This window comes from Protopterus annectens, chromosome 9.part0, assembly GCF_019279795.1.
Source record: "Protopterus annectens isolate FY-2018-M chromosome 9.part0, PAN1.0, whole genome shotgun sequence".
In the NCBI taxonomy this organism is placed as follows: Eukaryota; Metazoa; Chordata; order Ceratodontiformes; family Protopteridae; genus Protopterus; species Protopterus annectens.
The window spans coordinates 157,904,941-157,923,082 of NC_056743.1; the positions used below are offsets into that span (position 1 = coordinate 157,904,941).

The 18,142-nt window shown below is 39.7% G+C and overlaps 1 protein-coding gene across 2 annotated transcripts in view; it reads right to left on the reverse strand.

Annotated features, from left to right (window-relative positions):
• Positions 1–18,142, reverse strand: part of LOC122811103 (low choriolytic enzyme-like) — a 298,499-nt gene that overhangs the window by 143,376 nt on the left and 136,981 nt on the right. For both annotated transcript variants that reach the window (XM_044082680.1, XM_044082679.1), the window contains exon 5: positions 9,807–9,893. In XM_044082680.1, the coding sequence (XP_043938615.1) occupies positions 9,807–9,893 (87 nt within the window). The remainder of the gene's footprint in view (positions 1–9,806; positions 9,894–18,142) is intronic.

Genomic DNA, 18,142 nt, shown 5'->3' on the forward strand with positions numbered 1-18,142 from the left:
GCCCTGCCCTTTGGTCTCACTACAGCCCTAGAGTGTTCACCAAATGTATGGCAGCGGTTATGGCTCACCTGAGACATCAAGGATTCCAGGTGTTTCCATATCTAGACGACTGGCTCCTCACTGCCACCACCAGGCATCAACTTCTCCAAGCCAGAGATTACACCATTCACATTTGCAGAGGGCTAAGAATCTCTATAAATTTCGAAAAATCTGCCTTGTCGCCTTGTCAATCTATTACCTTCATAGGCGCCAATTTGGACACCGTACAACTTTCAGCAAAGTTAACAGATCAAAGGGTCTTAGATATTCAAAACCACATCCATTTTCTTCTTCAGAGCGACAAAATTCAGGCCAGGTATGTCCTGAAAGTATTGGGTCTTATGGCGGCCGCTATAATACTTCTTCCTCTTGCCCGCTTTTACATGCGTCTCCTACAGTGGATGCTTTTCGCCCAGTGGTCTTTTCAACGACTCCCTATGCATCACAAGATCATGATAACTCCAACTTGCAAAAGGCATCTGTCCTGGTAGATATTGTCTCCTCAAGTCCATCAAGGCAGACCCTTTGTTCCTCCCGCCCCAGTCGCCACGGTTACATCGGACGCCTCGGGGTATTTTCAGGGCAGGATGGTCCATGGCACTTGGCAACCTTTCGAATGCCACCTGCATATAAATGTCCTGGAGATGAGAGCAGTGCTTTTAATGTTGCAAGCCCTCCACGACTCTCTTCCCCTGGGGACTATTGCAATCCAAATGGACAATATGTCCATAGTGTGGTATATCAACAAGCAGGGTGGAACCAAGTCTTATCCCCTGTGTCGAGAGGCACTCAGACTTTGGCAGTGGGCAATCTCTTCTCAGCGGTTTCTGATAGCAATGCATATCCCCGGGAAGTCCAACATCATAGTGGACAGGTTGAGCAGAGCTATTCTCATGCCTCACGAGTGGTCTCTCAAACAATCTGTGACGGAAGAGGTTTTTCAGAAGTGGGGCCTTCCTTGCTGCGATCTTTTTGCTACGCCTCAAAACAGCAAATGCCCCGACTTCTTCACCCTCTTCCCCCTTCCAGGCCATCCCCCCAGAGACGCTCTAATCCAAGATTGGCCCCGGGGACTTCTCTATGCCTTTCCACCCTTTCCTCTAATACCACAACTAATTCAGAAAGCAACCGCCTTGAGAGCCAAGATGATTCTCATTGCCCCTTATTGGCCTCGACAGATATGGTTTCCGTTCCTGCATCATTATCTTTTGGTACAGCCTTGGCATCTGGACCCAGTTCCAGATCTTCTGACCCACCAGTCGGGGCAGCTGCACCAATCCATACCTTCTCTCAACCTCACTGCTTGGTTACTCCACTTCCGTCCCTAGCCAGGCTTCCTATGATTTCCGGGATATCATAGTAGCTTCCCTTAAATCTTCCACCAGAAGGATTTACACTAGTAAATGGCAACATTTCTCCTTCTGGGCAAAAGCTAGGAATATAGATCCCTTTACTGCTCCGATTCATTCGGTCTTGGACTTCCTAGCTGAAATTTTTCACTCAGGATCTTCTTCCTCCACAGTAAAAGTTCAGTTGGCAGCCATTTCAAATTTTCATATAGGCTTGTTGGACCACAACATCATGTCCCATAAGCTTTGCAAGGCATTCCTTAGAGGTGTATTTTTACTTAAGCCTCCGATCAAAGACCCTCCACAGGTACAGTGGGATCTAAATTTCGTCTTAACATCCTTGATTCTTCCCCTCTTTGAGCCTGCGGCTTCCTGTTCATTGAAATTTCTTTCCTGGAAGACACTCTTCCTAGTCGACATTACTTCTGCTAGGAGAGTATCTGAGCTTCATGCCCTCTGCATTCATCCTCCCTACTTAATCTTCCACAAAGACAGAGTTTCTCTAAGGACAAATCCATCTTTCTTACCAAGGTGGCACCGCAGACAAACTTAAGTCAATCTATTGATCTCCCAGTTTTTTCCCAAATTATACTAATAGAGCAGAGCAAAAACTACATTATCTGGATGTTCATCGCCAGCTCCGATATTATTTGGACAGAACCAAACAAATCAGGAAATCTGATCAACTGTTTTTATCGTATGCAGAGAACAGGAAAGGCCTTCCAGTATCTAAGGTAACCCTATCTAGGTGGCTGTCTTCTGTGATTACATGTATTTATCAACTCAGAGGTAGAGAGCTGACTTCTAGGCCAAAAGCCCATTCAAGTAGAGCACTAGCTACATCTACAGCTTTTCAAGCTAGACTACCAATAGACACTATTTGTACAGCAGCCACATGGGCCTCTCCTCATACCTTTGTTTCGCATTACAAATTGGACTTGGCCTCCAGAAACAGGGCAAATTTTGGTTCCACTGTTCTCAAGAGTCTGTTCCATTGAGCCACCCAGGATAAAGGTGCTAGGGACGTGGTCCCATCCAGCAAGAATGAAGGTGAGATTGACAACTTAACATTGAGAAGTTATGTACCTACCATAACGTTCCATGTTAGTTGTCTTCTCTCGCCTTCTTTCTTGCGTCCTGCCCACCATCCCCCTAGCCTGGACAGACCGAGAAGATTGTTCCTCTTCCTTGAAGAGTCCTGATCTAGCATTTCCAGCCAAATAGCTTACTAGTGTCACTAGATTAGATTGGTTTCGTTGGCGGGATAATTCCCTTTTTCCTCCTCCTCTCCAGTTGGAGGAATATATTGCATAATTTTTCTTTAGCTACCAAACGAGATCTGGGTAGTTATCGCCTAGCATCATGGGATATAGGGTTGCCTCAAGCAGGTAAAATTAGCTCTCGAGCTTAGTAAGTGGCCGAGTCGGAGCCGAGGATTGGCTCCGAACCCATCCAGCAAGAAAGAAGGTGAGAGAAGACAACTAACATGGAACGTTATGGTAGGTACATAACTTCTCAGTTTAATCCATGCATTGGAATGGTCACTGCTGGTTGTTGTTCTCTTCATCTAGACGTTTCTGACACCACTTCCCCCTTGGTTATGGCAACATCTATAAAGTTATCCCTTTGGTAAAATGTTGCACAAGCTGGAAAAAATCCAAGAATATCTGACAACTCACACTTTATCTTCAACCTGCAATTTGAAATCTCTCAGTCTGCCTCTGGCAACTTTGGATACCTGGTAAAAATAGCCATTCTTCTCCTCTTGTCTAAACTTTTTATTATACCATGGTATGTTCGGAAAAGCCGATAAATGTGCACGCTGATTGGCTAATCCAACCAGCGTGCACATAGTAAATCAGACAATAAATAACGGAAGAAGTCCGGTCGCCCCATGACCATGACCCCCCATTAATATTCCAAAAAGATTGGTCAGCGTGCACGTTGTAAATTGACTTATACTAATGGAAAAAGGTCTGCTCGCCCGGACTTTTTCCATTAGTATAATTCTTTTTTTAAACACGGTCTCCCTATGTTAACGGAGTTTAACATAGCGAGACAGCTTTAAAAAAAGCAACGGAGATCTCCGTTGCTTTTTTTAAAGTTGTCTCGCTATGTTAAACTCCTTTAACATAGCGAGATAGTGTGTAAAAAGCAACGGAGATCTTGTTTTCTCCATTGCTTTTTTTTTTTAAACCAGTCTCGCTATGTTAAATGGGTTTAACACAGCGAGACAGCTTTTAAAAAGCAATGGAGATCTCTGTTGCCTTTTTTAAAGCTGTCTCGCTATGTTAAACTTCTTTAACATAGCGAGACAAGTTTGTAAAAAGCAATGGAGAAAGCAATTTATCCGTTGCTTTCATCCACAGCTCTGATGTACTGCAATTGCATAAGCATGCGCAGTACATCAGAACTGCCGCAGAATACCAGACAGCTGCGGAAGGGTAGCAAGGAGGCATTATACAATGCCATTATTTAAGAAAAGTAAAATTTTTTTTTTCTTAAATAATGTCATTGTAAAATAGCAATAACCCACTTCTGGGTGTGGGTAATGCTGGATATACCCACGATTGGCTTTGTTTGGCCACTCGGGCTTCGCCCTCATGACCAAACCATGCCAACCGTGGGTAAATCCAGCATTACCCACACCCAGGCATGGGTTATTGCTATATTCTCTTTCCTGTTTTTTCATGCTTCTGACTTGGCCAAGGAGGTATTATCAATCAAAAAAAATTCTACCATTCCTGTACTTTGTGCTCACTGTTGGTTCTAGGCCAAAATGCTTTTTTCATTCCCTTAAAGAGGTAAAATTACTTTCTTCTCCAAACTCATATTTCCAGAACAAGAAAAGTGCAATGTCAAAAAAAAAATAAAATAAAATAATAAGAAAAATATGCACACTCAGTAGAGATATACAAACATAGTATTTACACAAATTATGGTAGTTATTTAAAAAATTCAGCATGACCTTGTGGTAGCAAATTACAATACAATGAGACATAGATTCACAGGTTGATAGGATGATACTAGGCTATTGGCCTGGAGGCTCTTATAACCCTAGCCAAGAATTTCTCCCATGTTCCCTCAAAGTCAGCACCTGTTTCCCCTGTCCAATAGGGACACAGCTAGGATCCCAGGGATGTATTTTCGGTTTCCCATCCAGTCGTTCAGGTTCCTCTTAAAGAGGGCTAGAGAGGTATTCTGCTTGACATGAAGAGGGAGTCTATTCCACAGACAGGGGAGTGTTTGGGACACAAATCTATCCCACCAGCAAGTTCTATTAATGTCACAGATGAGGTTAAGGCCTTGCATGTGGGTTGCATTTGAGGAGTTTGTCTTATGGATATGCAGCAACAACATCAAGGCTGAGTGTGAAATGGCCTTGTATGCCAGACACAGGTCACGTCTGAGCAGTCTTTATGAGACTGAGTAGAGGGACAGGGCTTTTAGCCTATCTGTATAGTATAGGCGTTTGAGACAATGGCTTTTCCTGGTCAGGAACCTCTATGGTCTCTCCAACTGCTGCATGTGCTTGGCAAGTTACATGCCGAAAGAAGCATTGTACTCAATAATGGGTCTGATAAGGGAGGAGTACAGGGATGTTATGAGCTCCTTGTTCCTAGATGAAATACCTTTACTTATGAGGTTGGCCATGTAGAAAGCCTTCCATACAATAGAGGCAGCATGGTGGTCAAAAGTCAGGTATCAACCTGGGTGCCCAAGTCCCTCACAACTGATTGCATGCTTAGTACATTGTTATTAATGTGATAATTAGTGGGGATGACATTTTTCCCAAAGGGGATAATGATACATTTCTTGGCATTCAGTTTGAGGCCATGCATATGGCACCAGTCATAAGTTTGGATAAGGCCCTCTTAGAGTATGTTCATATGACTAGGAGAATTTAAGACAGTACCCAGCTTGCAGTCATCTGCAAACTTGGTCAGCCACAGACCACTGGTTTTGACTTGCACCTCAGAAAAGTATATCCCAAACAGTAGAGGCCTCAAGACCGATCCTTGGGGTACACCATTCATTACGGGTCTACTACTAGAGGTGGCTTCCCCTACTTTGACTGAGTGTGTTCTATCAGTGAGCCACTAAGCTACCCATCTGGTAACATACAGGTTGATGCCTAGCTGGGAGAGTTTATCTATTATGCCTGAGTGAGAAATAGTGTCAAAGGCTTTGGCTAGGTCAAGGTTGGTGGTGTGCACTGTCTTCCCCTCGTCCATGGCTTTGGTGACTGCTTTTCAATCAACCTTCACCAATCCCTGACTTCCCCTTACCATTTCACCCTTACATAAAAATCTAATGTAGGTAGGAAATACACAAATCAAGCTTGGGAATAATCCTTTAACAATCATCTTAATTTCCTACAAACTACCATAGCACTACTGTGTTTGAGCTGCATAACTTCATTATTCTGGTAAAGAAAACTAAATCCACATTCATCCTAGAGTCTTGACCTTCCCCTACAATGAAAAACAATTCACTTTTATTACTTCTAATATTTGCTAATAATACTTTAAGACACATTGAAGTCATAGAGCATGCCATCTCAAAATCACCTCTGTATGTATTGCTTCAGCTACTCAATGCATCATATTATAACATTACAAAACATGTAATGGATTAATGCTACAGTAAATGTTACAAACCAAAAATACCTTCTCTTAACTAGAGGCAATCCCATATGAAGAATGATGCTTTACAATAAAGAAAGAAAATAAAGTAACCTCACACTTTATCTGCCGAGCCACTCACACCTCTGTAAAACAGAAATTATGCCCATCAGGGGGCATTGTGTTTTGAGGCCTGACACCAAAGGTGGAGGGTCTCTTCATCCCTGGAACATCCATTATTTCCTTAATAATGCCCAACCTGGGTGGTGTTATTGTGCTTAGATTGGTTTGCATTTGTTATCCTAATAATTAATTATAATTATTATTGTTTTTTTATGTAAAATAATGCCTCGCCTCTTGTTTTATATTTGCTATAGGATATGTAATTACTGTTAGAAGAATTTTACATCCAGATATACATTATGTAAGTATTTCATTTCTACACATGCGTGTGCTCGCTCACACACACACTCACGCAGACACACACACACACACACACACACACACACACACACACACACACACACACACACACACACACACACAAACAGACAAGCATACATCCTTAGTTATTCCCCACACTTGCTAACTCCATTTTTTCTTCACTAAAAGTCCATAACTTTTAAATAATTCCATATTATCCATGTTGTGACTTTTGAGGGAGATACTGCTGAGCACATCCTCTTGTTGCTAAACAGCATCACGTTCAAGCACACCCATAAATCTAAGTGTTCAGGCTCAACAAAAATTATGTCCAAACACTTCAGTGTATTTCCATTGTGGTTGTTTATAATCCACTTCAAATTAAAAGCTAACACTCATTAATCTGGCATCTGAAAATCTAATATACCCAAAGCATTAAACACAACAACCTCTAAACCCAGTGACCTTGAGATGTGTGCTATAAGAATTCATAAAAATCACTTTATGTGAATCAATTTTAAAAAAAATGATACTACCACTTTATTTGAATCATTAAACTGTAACATGTTCATGTAATCATAAATAACATAACTCTGCAATTAACTATTTATTTAAACCCATCATAACTGAATGTTGCATGTAATATGTAACACAGAACATCCAATGAACTGACTTGTGATTGTCCAGGAAAAAAAATGAAAACTTGCTGAGTGGACTGTACGAACCTCTGGATGTCCATATAAACAGGTCTTTGGATGATTTAGACACGGGTCTTTTTAAGAAGTCATGTAATGTGAATAATATATTACATGCTCGTAGTCCTAAGTTTTTAAAGCGGAATATTATAAAGGGTCATTTCTTTAGGAATACCAGGTTACATACCAGAAATTGCAAAATGCATGATTCTTTTAATGTTCTAACCAATGAACTTCGACAGAGAGGTTACTCTCATTTTAATATTTCACAATCACAAAATGAAATGGTATCGCTCAGACAAACTACAGCTAGACCATATTTTACAATAAGGTATGTAGATTGTACATTGAACAAGGGTGATCGTGACAGTTAAGAATGAGCTTGACGTACTCTAGTAATGTTGTCTTTGTCTGTGACATTATCAGAAAACACTTGCATGCGTTAATGTCAGAGAGTAAATACAGAGAGGTACTTGACAATGAACCTCATTTTATGTTTAAGAATAGTCCATCCCTGAGAAAGATCCTCTGCTATAAACCACTGAATACTGTAGAAAAAGACAGGACTAAAATACCCAAGAAGTTAGGCACCTATCCATGCAGAGTCTGTAATGTCTGTAAATTCATAAAGAATGATGGCTGTTTTGTGCACCTTGTTAATGGGTGATTATTTGAATTTAATTTATATGCTGAGAGTGGTACTAAGCACATTGTATATTTGGCTATCTGTGAGACCTGCCACTGCTATTATGTCGGGAAGACTAATCTGTGTTTTAGGGATCTGATTAAAAAACATCTGTATCATTTTAATAAACGTGATATGAGGAATGCACTAGGGAAAGACATAGTAATTGAAGCAATTATGCATATGTTTAAATCTATAGTTATTGAAAAATGTCAGACTATAGTTAAAGGGGGTGATATCAAGACACGGAGGATATCTTGAGATTTAATGGATTCTTATATTGGCAGCTAACAGAGGAAAGGAACTTAACGAATATGTTCCTTTAAGGGTCACTTTGAAATCACGGAGTCTGTGGTGGTGATTAAGTAAGTAATTGCTCAATCAATTATATTATACTTATATGTGCTCTTTTCCACAAAAATTTAGATTTGATGAAGTGCCCAGTATAAGTGTGAAAGCACGTGACTATTTTATTTTATTTTTATTTTTGTATTTGTTTTTGCTGTTTTATTGGTTTATTGTTTTATTTGTGTGTGCATTAGAAATTCATACATTCCACTCAGCTGGTTTTCGTGTTTTTTCCTGGTTGCTTATTTATTATTGAGACCAGCCCTTTGTTCAGAATTGTTTCTCATGATTTGTGATTATGTTACTGCAAATGTGTTATCTCTCCTCCCATTTCAGTTCAGTTATACAACCCAGCATAATCAAAAGTCCTATGCAGCGCATAGGCACAAAGATATTTTAGCACGCAGGTTCATCATTTTAGTGACCTTGTCACCATTAGTCATCTATGCATCACACCAGAATAAAAACATGAATGCCTGGTGTCCTCTCAGATGGTGATATGTAGTTGATCCTCAAATGACATACCAACCAAAGAACAGTCTTCAGATACCTCACCTTCTTCATTTCAGAATCATACATCTCAACTGTCCAAAATTTTGCAGACTGCCCAAATTTTTCCCTCAAATTTTTGGTGTGTCCCTCATTAAAATTTGTGTCTTTTCTGACAAATCATCAGGGGACTTCAATCACTAAATAATGACACATATTTGAGTTTCAGGCTTCATATCTTTCAGAAAATATGTGCCAATATAAAATCTGTTATTTTAGCAACTTTCTAAGTTTATAAGAGCAATATTTCTCCCTTCTGGATGTTTGTTCACATGTGTTTTTTCTCTTTGTTCAGATTTCTTGTGTTAAGAGGTTGAGAGGTATATATAGAATGTGTCTCCCAGTACTTTCCTAGTTGTTCAGTTTTGTAACAGGTATTATCTTTCCCAAGAATTGAGGCCACTGAATTGAAAAGTTATTCAAATGTGGTTTACTGGAAGAAGTACAGGGTTGGGATTGTGTGCCTTTTGTGGTGGTTACTCTGACCTGAGGGGTTGCGTTATGGCATGTGAAAGGTGTTTGTTATGGCAAATGACCTTCAGTTATGGTAGTGCAACTGCCGGGAGACAATTAATAACTAGAGTAGTATAGGTGGCAAATTCTTGAGTGTAATGTAATATATTATACAAAGTGTTGGTAACTTGTGATGCTTGCAGATGGAGTCAATATATATGGCTACAGCAAGCTGGAATCTAGCGACACTGATATGAAAAGAATAAATATATACTGTGTCAAATTCATAAACAATGACAATAGTTTTGTAGGCATTATATATTTCTTTCCTTATTTTAGACCTGAATAATGCATTCATAAATCTGATAGATCATCTACAGCTACCAGAAAGTGTGTGTACTCTGGGAGCTATATGCAGATTCCCATGAAATGATTTAGACTGACTCAGTTTTATGGAAAATTGTATGTAGTAGAAGGTATCAAACATAAAATGAACAGAGATCAGAAAAGATATACTTTTAATTTGTGGTAGGAATAATAATATTGCACTACAGAAGCACTCTAGGAAGTACCTGTCCTTTACGTGGCCTGAAAAGTAATTACATTTAGATAAGACACAGAAAGTGAGATGTCTACTTACCAAATTGACTGTTTATCTTCAGAATTAGATCAACAGGATACATCTTCTCTTTGCCAAGATCATTCTGTCCAGTTGCTGAATCATTCTCTGGAGAAAACAAATATTTTTTATTAGACAGCAAGGAAAACAAAGCAATGGTTATAGTCTACAATTCTCCTATTACTGCTTCTAGTTTCTCAGGTGTGAGTAATAATCTTGAAAAACTGTTCTGTTTATTCAAAGAAAAGTAGATGAGGTGCCATAGTAAGTTATACTGAATCAAGATTAATGAGAAAAGCATGTTCTACTTTTTCGTTTACAGTGAGGCATAATATGTAAAACAAAAATTGTAAAATGACATATAACTGTACATATGTTACTGTAGTAATGTATTACAATTTTCAAAAGTGAAGTTAAACCCTTGGTTCTTTATTGCAAACTGTATGCACTATTGCCGTGTCTTTTGCTTGGAGATTGCTAAGTTTAGTCATCTGATGATTTTCTGATTTAGACCGTCTTTCTAAACTGTATTTGGACATGTAGCCATGGAAATCAACAAAGGCATTTCCTAAAATTTCAAACTAAAGCCACAGGCAATGCTGTATTTAGACTTATACACAGAGGGACTGATTTTTAATTCAAATAGTGACAGAAACAGTTGCCCAGAGCTATAGCTATATATTGTTGCACCCTATGCATTTACCCAGTTTGGCACCCCTACCAATTCAACTCTAAGCCATGGACTGAAAAAACAAAAAAAAAAGGTCCTCCTCATTTTGGATTTGACCACAAAAAAGAAAAAGGTTGATATTTCTAAACTGTACAAACTACTTGCTACAAATATAGCAAGCAGCTTACTACAGCAGTTCAAATACCACACATAGAGCACTGATGTGTTTCTTCCCTGACCACAAATGCAGTGTTGGCACTCATTTCTGGATGCCAGTACAGCAATACAAATGCATTCCCTAATACCTTGCAGCAGAGGCTACTGCCCCCTTTGCCCCACCCTCTGCAGTTACCACACACACACACACACACACACACACACACACACACACACACACACACACACACACACACGCACATGCTCACGTGTTGGCAAACATAAGAACTAATAGGATTGCTGTACCCTGGAATGAAGACAGACTAGAAAGCTAATAAACCTACCGGATAGTGCTTACTGCCTTATAAAAATATCATACAAATGAACTCTATAGAGAAAAAATCATGATTCTTTGCAAAAAAAACTCCTGTCTTCCTTAGTATAGAAGTGATCTAAAAACATTAAGCAAGTATTTAGGCAAACTATCAGGAAGTATAAAAAACAATTATGCCACCAGTAGCAAAGATAACTACAAGGCCATCTTCAGCTGCATTAGAAAATTCAGAATTAATACCCAGTTCTGCTCTAAATTTATCTCCAATAGCATACCCTGCTATGACTCTGAAACCATAACAATTAAACTAATATCCCTGTAGACAAGTTTGGATCCAAGTTCATGCCCCCCACGTAACCCACAGCCCAATCCATTTATGCTCTTATTGTCCCATCTGAAATCTCTTTTGATCATGTCACATCAGCACTCACTAAAAACAAAACACTAGTGTCTTGGGTGCTGACAATATTCTGGGATGTCTGCTTGGAAATACCAAGCACTATATGTTCCATGGGGCAGTAACTTAGAATCCTCAGTCTTTACCAGTGTCTCTGGTAAGCGAGCATCACTGAAAGCAGGGATAGAAAACATAATTTCTCCTAAGGGTACACCAGGAACAGGTTCCAAACCTGGGAATGGACTATATGCTTCACTCCAAGTCCCCAAAATGAATTTTCACACTCACCACTGCAGAGCACTGTGTCCTGGTTCTATGTATTTGACACGCTCACTCTTAAATATTTGATATTCACACATACAAACACTCTTGGGAAAGACTGGCACAGATTTACCTGCTATGTCCTCTACCAAATTATATGGTAATGGCTGCCACCAGTCAAAATACCACAGTACCCTTCAAAAGGGTTGTTCAATTATATTTAGTAAAATAAATATTGATATAAAAAGGTAGCATGCAATCCAAGCAATAATGGTTTTGGAGTGGCCCTGGTGCTGTCACAATAAGCATAAACACTCTCAGGTTAATAACCAATAAAAGGTAGTAAAATATTTAATAAATAAAATGATTTAAAACATATATACACTGAATAACTGATTTCAATAAAACACAAGAGTTTCACACACAGAAAATAACTCTAAAGGATAGGTTTCACACTAATAGAAGAAAAACTCTTAACTATCTAACTGTAACTCCCAAACTGTCTAAAGATTAATTGTCCCTGTCCAATCTCATTAAGTCAGCAAGGTAAAATGAACCTCTTACTTCTGCAAGTAAAATATGAATATATGTCCACTCTTCAGGCTATTGTCTAGTCCTCAGTAATTGGAATAGCAAATCCTATTATTCCTGCTGAACAGCTCTGAAAAACTCTGAGTAATAAATACTGATCTGGAAAACAACTACTGAACTCAACTGAACAACTGATGCAACGCTAACAGAACATTGACTCAGCACTTGCTTTTATAGCAGAGTCTTTTAAAAGTCACAGAAAGCTGTTATGAGATTTCTACTCTCTCATTTCAGAATTTTGAAAAGTATACAAAAACAGCTGCTGTGGAGATTCCATTCCTTTCAGCTCTGGCACACAATGACATCACCTCCAGGTCAGCTCACTGGCACAACCTGCATTCATAATTCTTTTTAAAAAACGTGTACATCTGGTCAGCCAGAAAAGCACTGTTTGAGTCTTACATTTTACATAAACCAAAGTAATAATCAAAACAAAATAAACTTATTTACATTATAGCTAGTCATGCTTGCATATATAACACATGGTAATTTACAATTATTTGCAAGTATTTACAAAACTGCAGACAAACATGCTAGCACAGATAACACTATCTGATATCCTCACACTCTTCACTGACCATGTAGCTGAAATTTCTATAACAACCACAGTAGTGCCTTCCTACATGGGTGTTTCTGTGATAACCCCAGTAATTATAAACTATTATTCTTAGTAGAATTATTTGTAAAACCATTGAAGACATTTGCCACATCCACTAATATCCCACCAAACTGCCACTAACATGTGACATCCGGCTAATATGCCACTGAACTGCCACCAATATGTGATGTCCCCTACTATCCTGGGTCAATAACTAAGGAACTTCAATCCTCATTACTGACTCCAGTGTGAGACCGTCACTTAAACAGGAGTAATATTTCACAATTTCCCCTAAGAGCACAATAGGAACGCTCTCTAGAACCTGGGACTGGCATGTATACTTCTGTCCACCCCTAATTTAATTCCTTATTACCCACTCCAGAGTACGTTGTCCCAGTTTAAGACCTCTGATACACTCACACTTAAATAAATTAAATCTGAGACATCCAAACACTCTTGGAAAAGCCTGACACAGATTTCCAGATGTGTCCCTTCCCACACATGATGCTGTAAAAACCTGCCATCAACCAGAGTGTCTACATGCCCTTTCAAAGGGGTGTCCAATTATTAAAATTAGGTATTAAAACAAATGGTAGCAAATGACCTAGAGCAGCCAGGCTTTCAGAGTGGCCCAAGAATGATCAAAGCAAGTATAAGCACTCTCAAATCACTAAAGAATACACTGACTGATCAGTCACAATGTAAGACAATAAAAATATGTAATAATGAGCAATATGATTAAAAAGGGAAAACAGTAATTCCAATAAACAAACAGAATTCAATCACCAGGAAAATGAAATTAATTCTGAAGGATAGAAAGCCAACATTTAAAAAAACTCTATCTAATCTAGCTATAATTTCCTAAGTGAAGAACACTGTCCCTGATCTAAACTAAATATTACAATAGAGCAAAGGCAGACTTACATTTCTTGGTGAGTCCTTTGGTGAGCCACTGCTTAGTACAACTATGTACTCTAAACTGAACTGAAATGAACTGTGAACTCAGCTGAACACAACTGAACAACTACTACAACTGACTTCCACTGTCTTCAGGTGGCTCTTTTAGAGACTAAGTTAACTGTCTCAGCTGTTACAGTTCTTACTTTCATTTCACTGTTTGAAAATCAACAGACAGCTGCTTATTAAAGTTCCTTTCTGTATCTCCCTCTCTGACAGTAAACACATAGCAACTGGAAACATTGCGATGACATCATTTGCAGATCAGCTGACTCTGAGACAGTCTGCATTTAGAATCACCTTCACAAATATGCACAGTTTGATGTGTAACAGAACACTGTTCAACTCTTAAAACATCCTGCACAAACAGAGTATTAATCGATATACAAGAATGTATTTACAATATCATAGCTAGTCATGCTGGCATATAACACACAGGTTAATCTGAAATTATGTACAAAACTTCAGCCAGACATGCTAGCATAGATGACAGTGTCAAATTTCTTCACATTTCTTCCCCCTTATGACTTAAGCACGATTTTCAAGTGACCCTCATAATCTGTGGTTCACACTACCTTATCCACTTTATTTTTCTTAGTTACATTTGTAAGGAGTGCAGCTATTGTACTATAACTGGGCACACATTTTCTATAGTACCCCACTGTCCCTAGAAATGCTCTTACTTGCTTTTTTAGTAACAGGAGTTGGCCATGCTTGACCAGCCTCCACTTTGACAGTTTCTGGCCTAATCTTACCATTCCCCACTCTGTGTCCTAAGTAAGTGACCTCTGCCACAACCACCTGACACATACTGGGTTTAATGGTTAACCTTGCCCTTTTAAACTGGTCTGCAAATGCTGTAGCATAGTCTTTAATGTAGAGTTTAACCTCTCCACAAGACCATTAGTCTGGGATGATAGGGAGTGGTCTTTAGATGTTTCACCCCATAGCACTTCCACAAACAGGTCAGCAAGTCTGACATGAAGTTGTCACCTCGATAAGTCAGTATCTCCCTCAGAAAACTTACCCTGCTGAAAATTTCTAGCAAAACATTTGACACCTTTTCTGCCTCAATAGATGACAGAGCCACTACTCAGGACATCTGGTAGCATAATCCAATACCACCAGGATATATTTCTTCCCTGTAGAACTTGGAGTACTCATTGGTCCCACAGTATCCATGGCTACCCTCTGAAATGGCTCTTCAATAACAGATAATGACATTAAAGGAACCTTGACCTTGTCCCCTACCTTGCCAACTTTTTGGCACTGTTCACAAGTCCTACAATATCCTACCACAGCCTTTGCCATTCTTGGCCAATAAAAATTCTGCATAATATGTCTCTCAGTATGTTTTATACCCTTATAACCTGAAAAAAGGGAAGTCATGTGCTATGGCTAAAAGTGGCAGATGGTAAGCTCTAGGCACTACCAACTGCTATATTACCTCACCTTCTAGCCCACCTTCAGGAGTCCACTCTCTATACAACAAACCTTTGCTCCAGTATACAGACTCCCTCTTCCTTGAGCTTCAGATACCTCCTTAGCCACTTCCCTCAAGCTTTATAATGTAGGGTCTATAAGTTGAGCCTGTCTCAACTCTGCCTTTGTGACCTTCCCCAGCTCCCCTTCCACAGGAATTGTAGTAATTTCTGACAGTTGTGCCTCACCAACAATCTGGATACTGTCAGTCACTTCCATCCTTGCAGTTACCGTGTCCAAGAGAGCATCAGCACCTACCAGCAGCTGTGGCTTGACGTTCAGACTTACTGCTACAGGATAGCACCTTCTCTGAAACAGCCACTACACCAGTTCCACCTTCAGGTATGAGATCTGTTTGGGCCTCCCTCAGACTACTGGACCTATATGCCTGTCTCCAAGCTTGACTGCGTGTCATTGCATGCACACAAGGTACTGCTTCATCATAGTCATTCCCTATCAGGACATCTGCAGGAATGTCCTCAAACACACCTATCTGCTTGCTTCCTCATCCACCCTCACAGTCAAGATGAACCCTAGCCAAAGGTATTTGGATTGGGGTCCATCCTAGAGCTCTGACTGGAGTGGACTGCCCAAGCAAGTACTGCTCTTCTCTAACCATTGCAGGCCTCAGAATGGTTATAACAAAAGCTGCGTCTCTCTCTTAGCAGTAACTTGTTTACCATCTACTAAGTTAGGATATCAATTTTGGTGATAGTTTGGCACCGCTGATATTTCCAAACAATTTACCACTGGCAGTTTGTCATTCCCACTTGCTGGCTCCCTCACCTTGCCTAGATGGACATTTGGCTGCTATGTGGCCCCCTCTGGTCACATTTCAAACATCTAACCCCTAACTGTGTACTTGGACTAGTAGTTTCCCTGTTACTGGTGTAGTCGGTTGGACTGGCTTAAACTGCACCCCATGGGTTCCGAATGTCTATATGCAGCCCTAGGTATCCCTTTTTTATGCACTGGTGCTCTTCTTACTAAGCAGACATTCTCTTTTCTCCCCATCTCCTCCAGAGTTACACTCTCGGTCTGCTAATCATGTCATCAGGCAAAGTATTTAGGGCTTGTTCCCTCACCAAAAGGTCTGCCAGTCCCTCAAAAGTTGTAACCTGACACCCACTCACCAATCTGTGAAAGTAAGTATTTAAATTAGCAATATAATCATGTATACTTTCATATGCCTTTTGTCTATGTTCACAAAACTTTTTTCTATAAGCTTCAGGTGTTAGTTTAAAACAATCGAGAAGACTGTTTTTTTTTTACTTTATTATAAGTCAAACATTCTACATCAGACAGTTTTGAGATGGTCTGAACAGCTTTGCCATGGAGTAAGGTAGTCAGAAGCTGAACCCATAACTCACAGTCAACATCATACTACTTACATACCCTCTCAAATATATGAATAGAACTACAAAAGTCATCCCCATCCCTGTATTGAGGAAAAAGTTTACTGACCTTTACAGCTACTGGTGTCTGGTTATCCCCTTCCCCATTACCTCCATGACCCTCTTGAAGGGTAATAAGCTCCACTTCATGTTGGTGCTGTCTCACATTTTCCTAGGCTTCTAAACATTTGGCCCACAGTTCATATTGGCACTGCCTCTCCCTTTCTTCAGCCTCTAGTCATTGACTTCCAGGTGCAGTATCTCTAACTGCAGATGGAACTTCAGGTCCTCTAAAGAAAAGGCAGACTGTCCTGTTTCGGCAGTCTGCACATCCCCAATACCAAACTAGATTTCGTCCGAATGGCTGGTCTGAGCTGAAGCTGCAACTATTACTGAAATCATTGCTTCGTTAGTCAGGTTGACATGCACAAGTTCTCTGGCTTCACACTCCTTGGCCAACTGGTTCTTTGCCAGCTTGCTATAATTTCCAGATGACATCTTTGTCTGCTGTCCCTGACTAACTAACTAAAAATAAATAAAACTGGTGGACTAAGATTCTGTATGTATACTTTGTGACTGTCAAGAGTGCACACCTTAATGACAACTGCCCACAGTCAGTGTCTAATTTCTTCACAACATTAATGCTGAACTAATTAACAATGACGTAGGTGACCTCCAAGCCCTTGCTAATCAAAGTGAATTTGTTAAAGGTAGGACATGTCTATTTATCCTAGATGATTTCTTGAGAGATTCATGGAAGGTTTTAGCAATGGCCATTTTGTCCATACTGCCTATCTTAGCCTTGCTAAGGCCTTGGATAACATTCCAAACATCAGTATCATAGATAAGCTCTCCAGTCTCAGTATTAACCCTTATGTTATCCACTGGATAGCAAACTGACTTACTAACAGAGCTGACACTGTAAGTATATAGGTATGAAGTACATCCTCTAACCTCACAGATGTCACTAGCAGTGTTCCACAGGGTTGTGTCGTGAGCTTCATCTTATTTGGTATTTTCTTCTCATCAGTGAAATCAGACATCCAAAGACTCTTGCTAACCAAGTTTTTAGATGACTACATTATATTAGGCACAGTTGTCAATTTCCCTCTCACAATGAGACCCATATTCTGCAGCAGGAATTAGAACAGACTGACACCTGGTATGTTACCCTAAATGTCAAGAACTGTCAAACAGATACTTTTGATAAAGCTTTGACACATCTAAAAACTCAATCTGTTATAAGAGACCTGGGTACCTATGTAGGCAAAGAGCATTCAATTGACTGCCATATCTCACTTGTTGTTAGAAAGTCCTTCTGCCACTCACAGCATATCTGTTGTAATTTATTTAGGCCCAGGGATGTCTTGCCCCTGTGTACTCTTCCCTTACTTATCCCATCATTTAACACAATGCCCCATTTGGAATAGCTCTCTACAAGCATGTTGTACAAGATAAAAGGCTGCAAAGATAACTAACTGAAAAGATTTAAGACAACTAATCTGTCCCCATATATA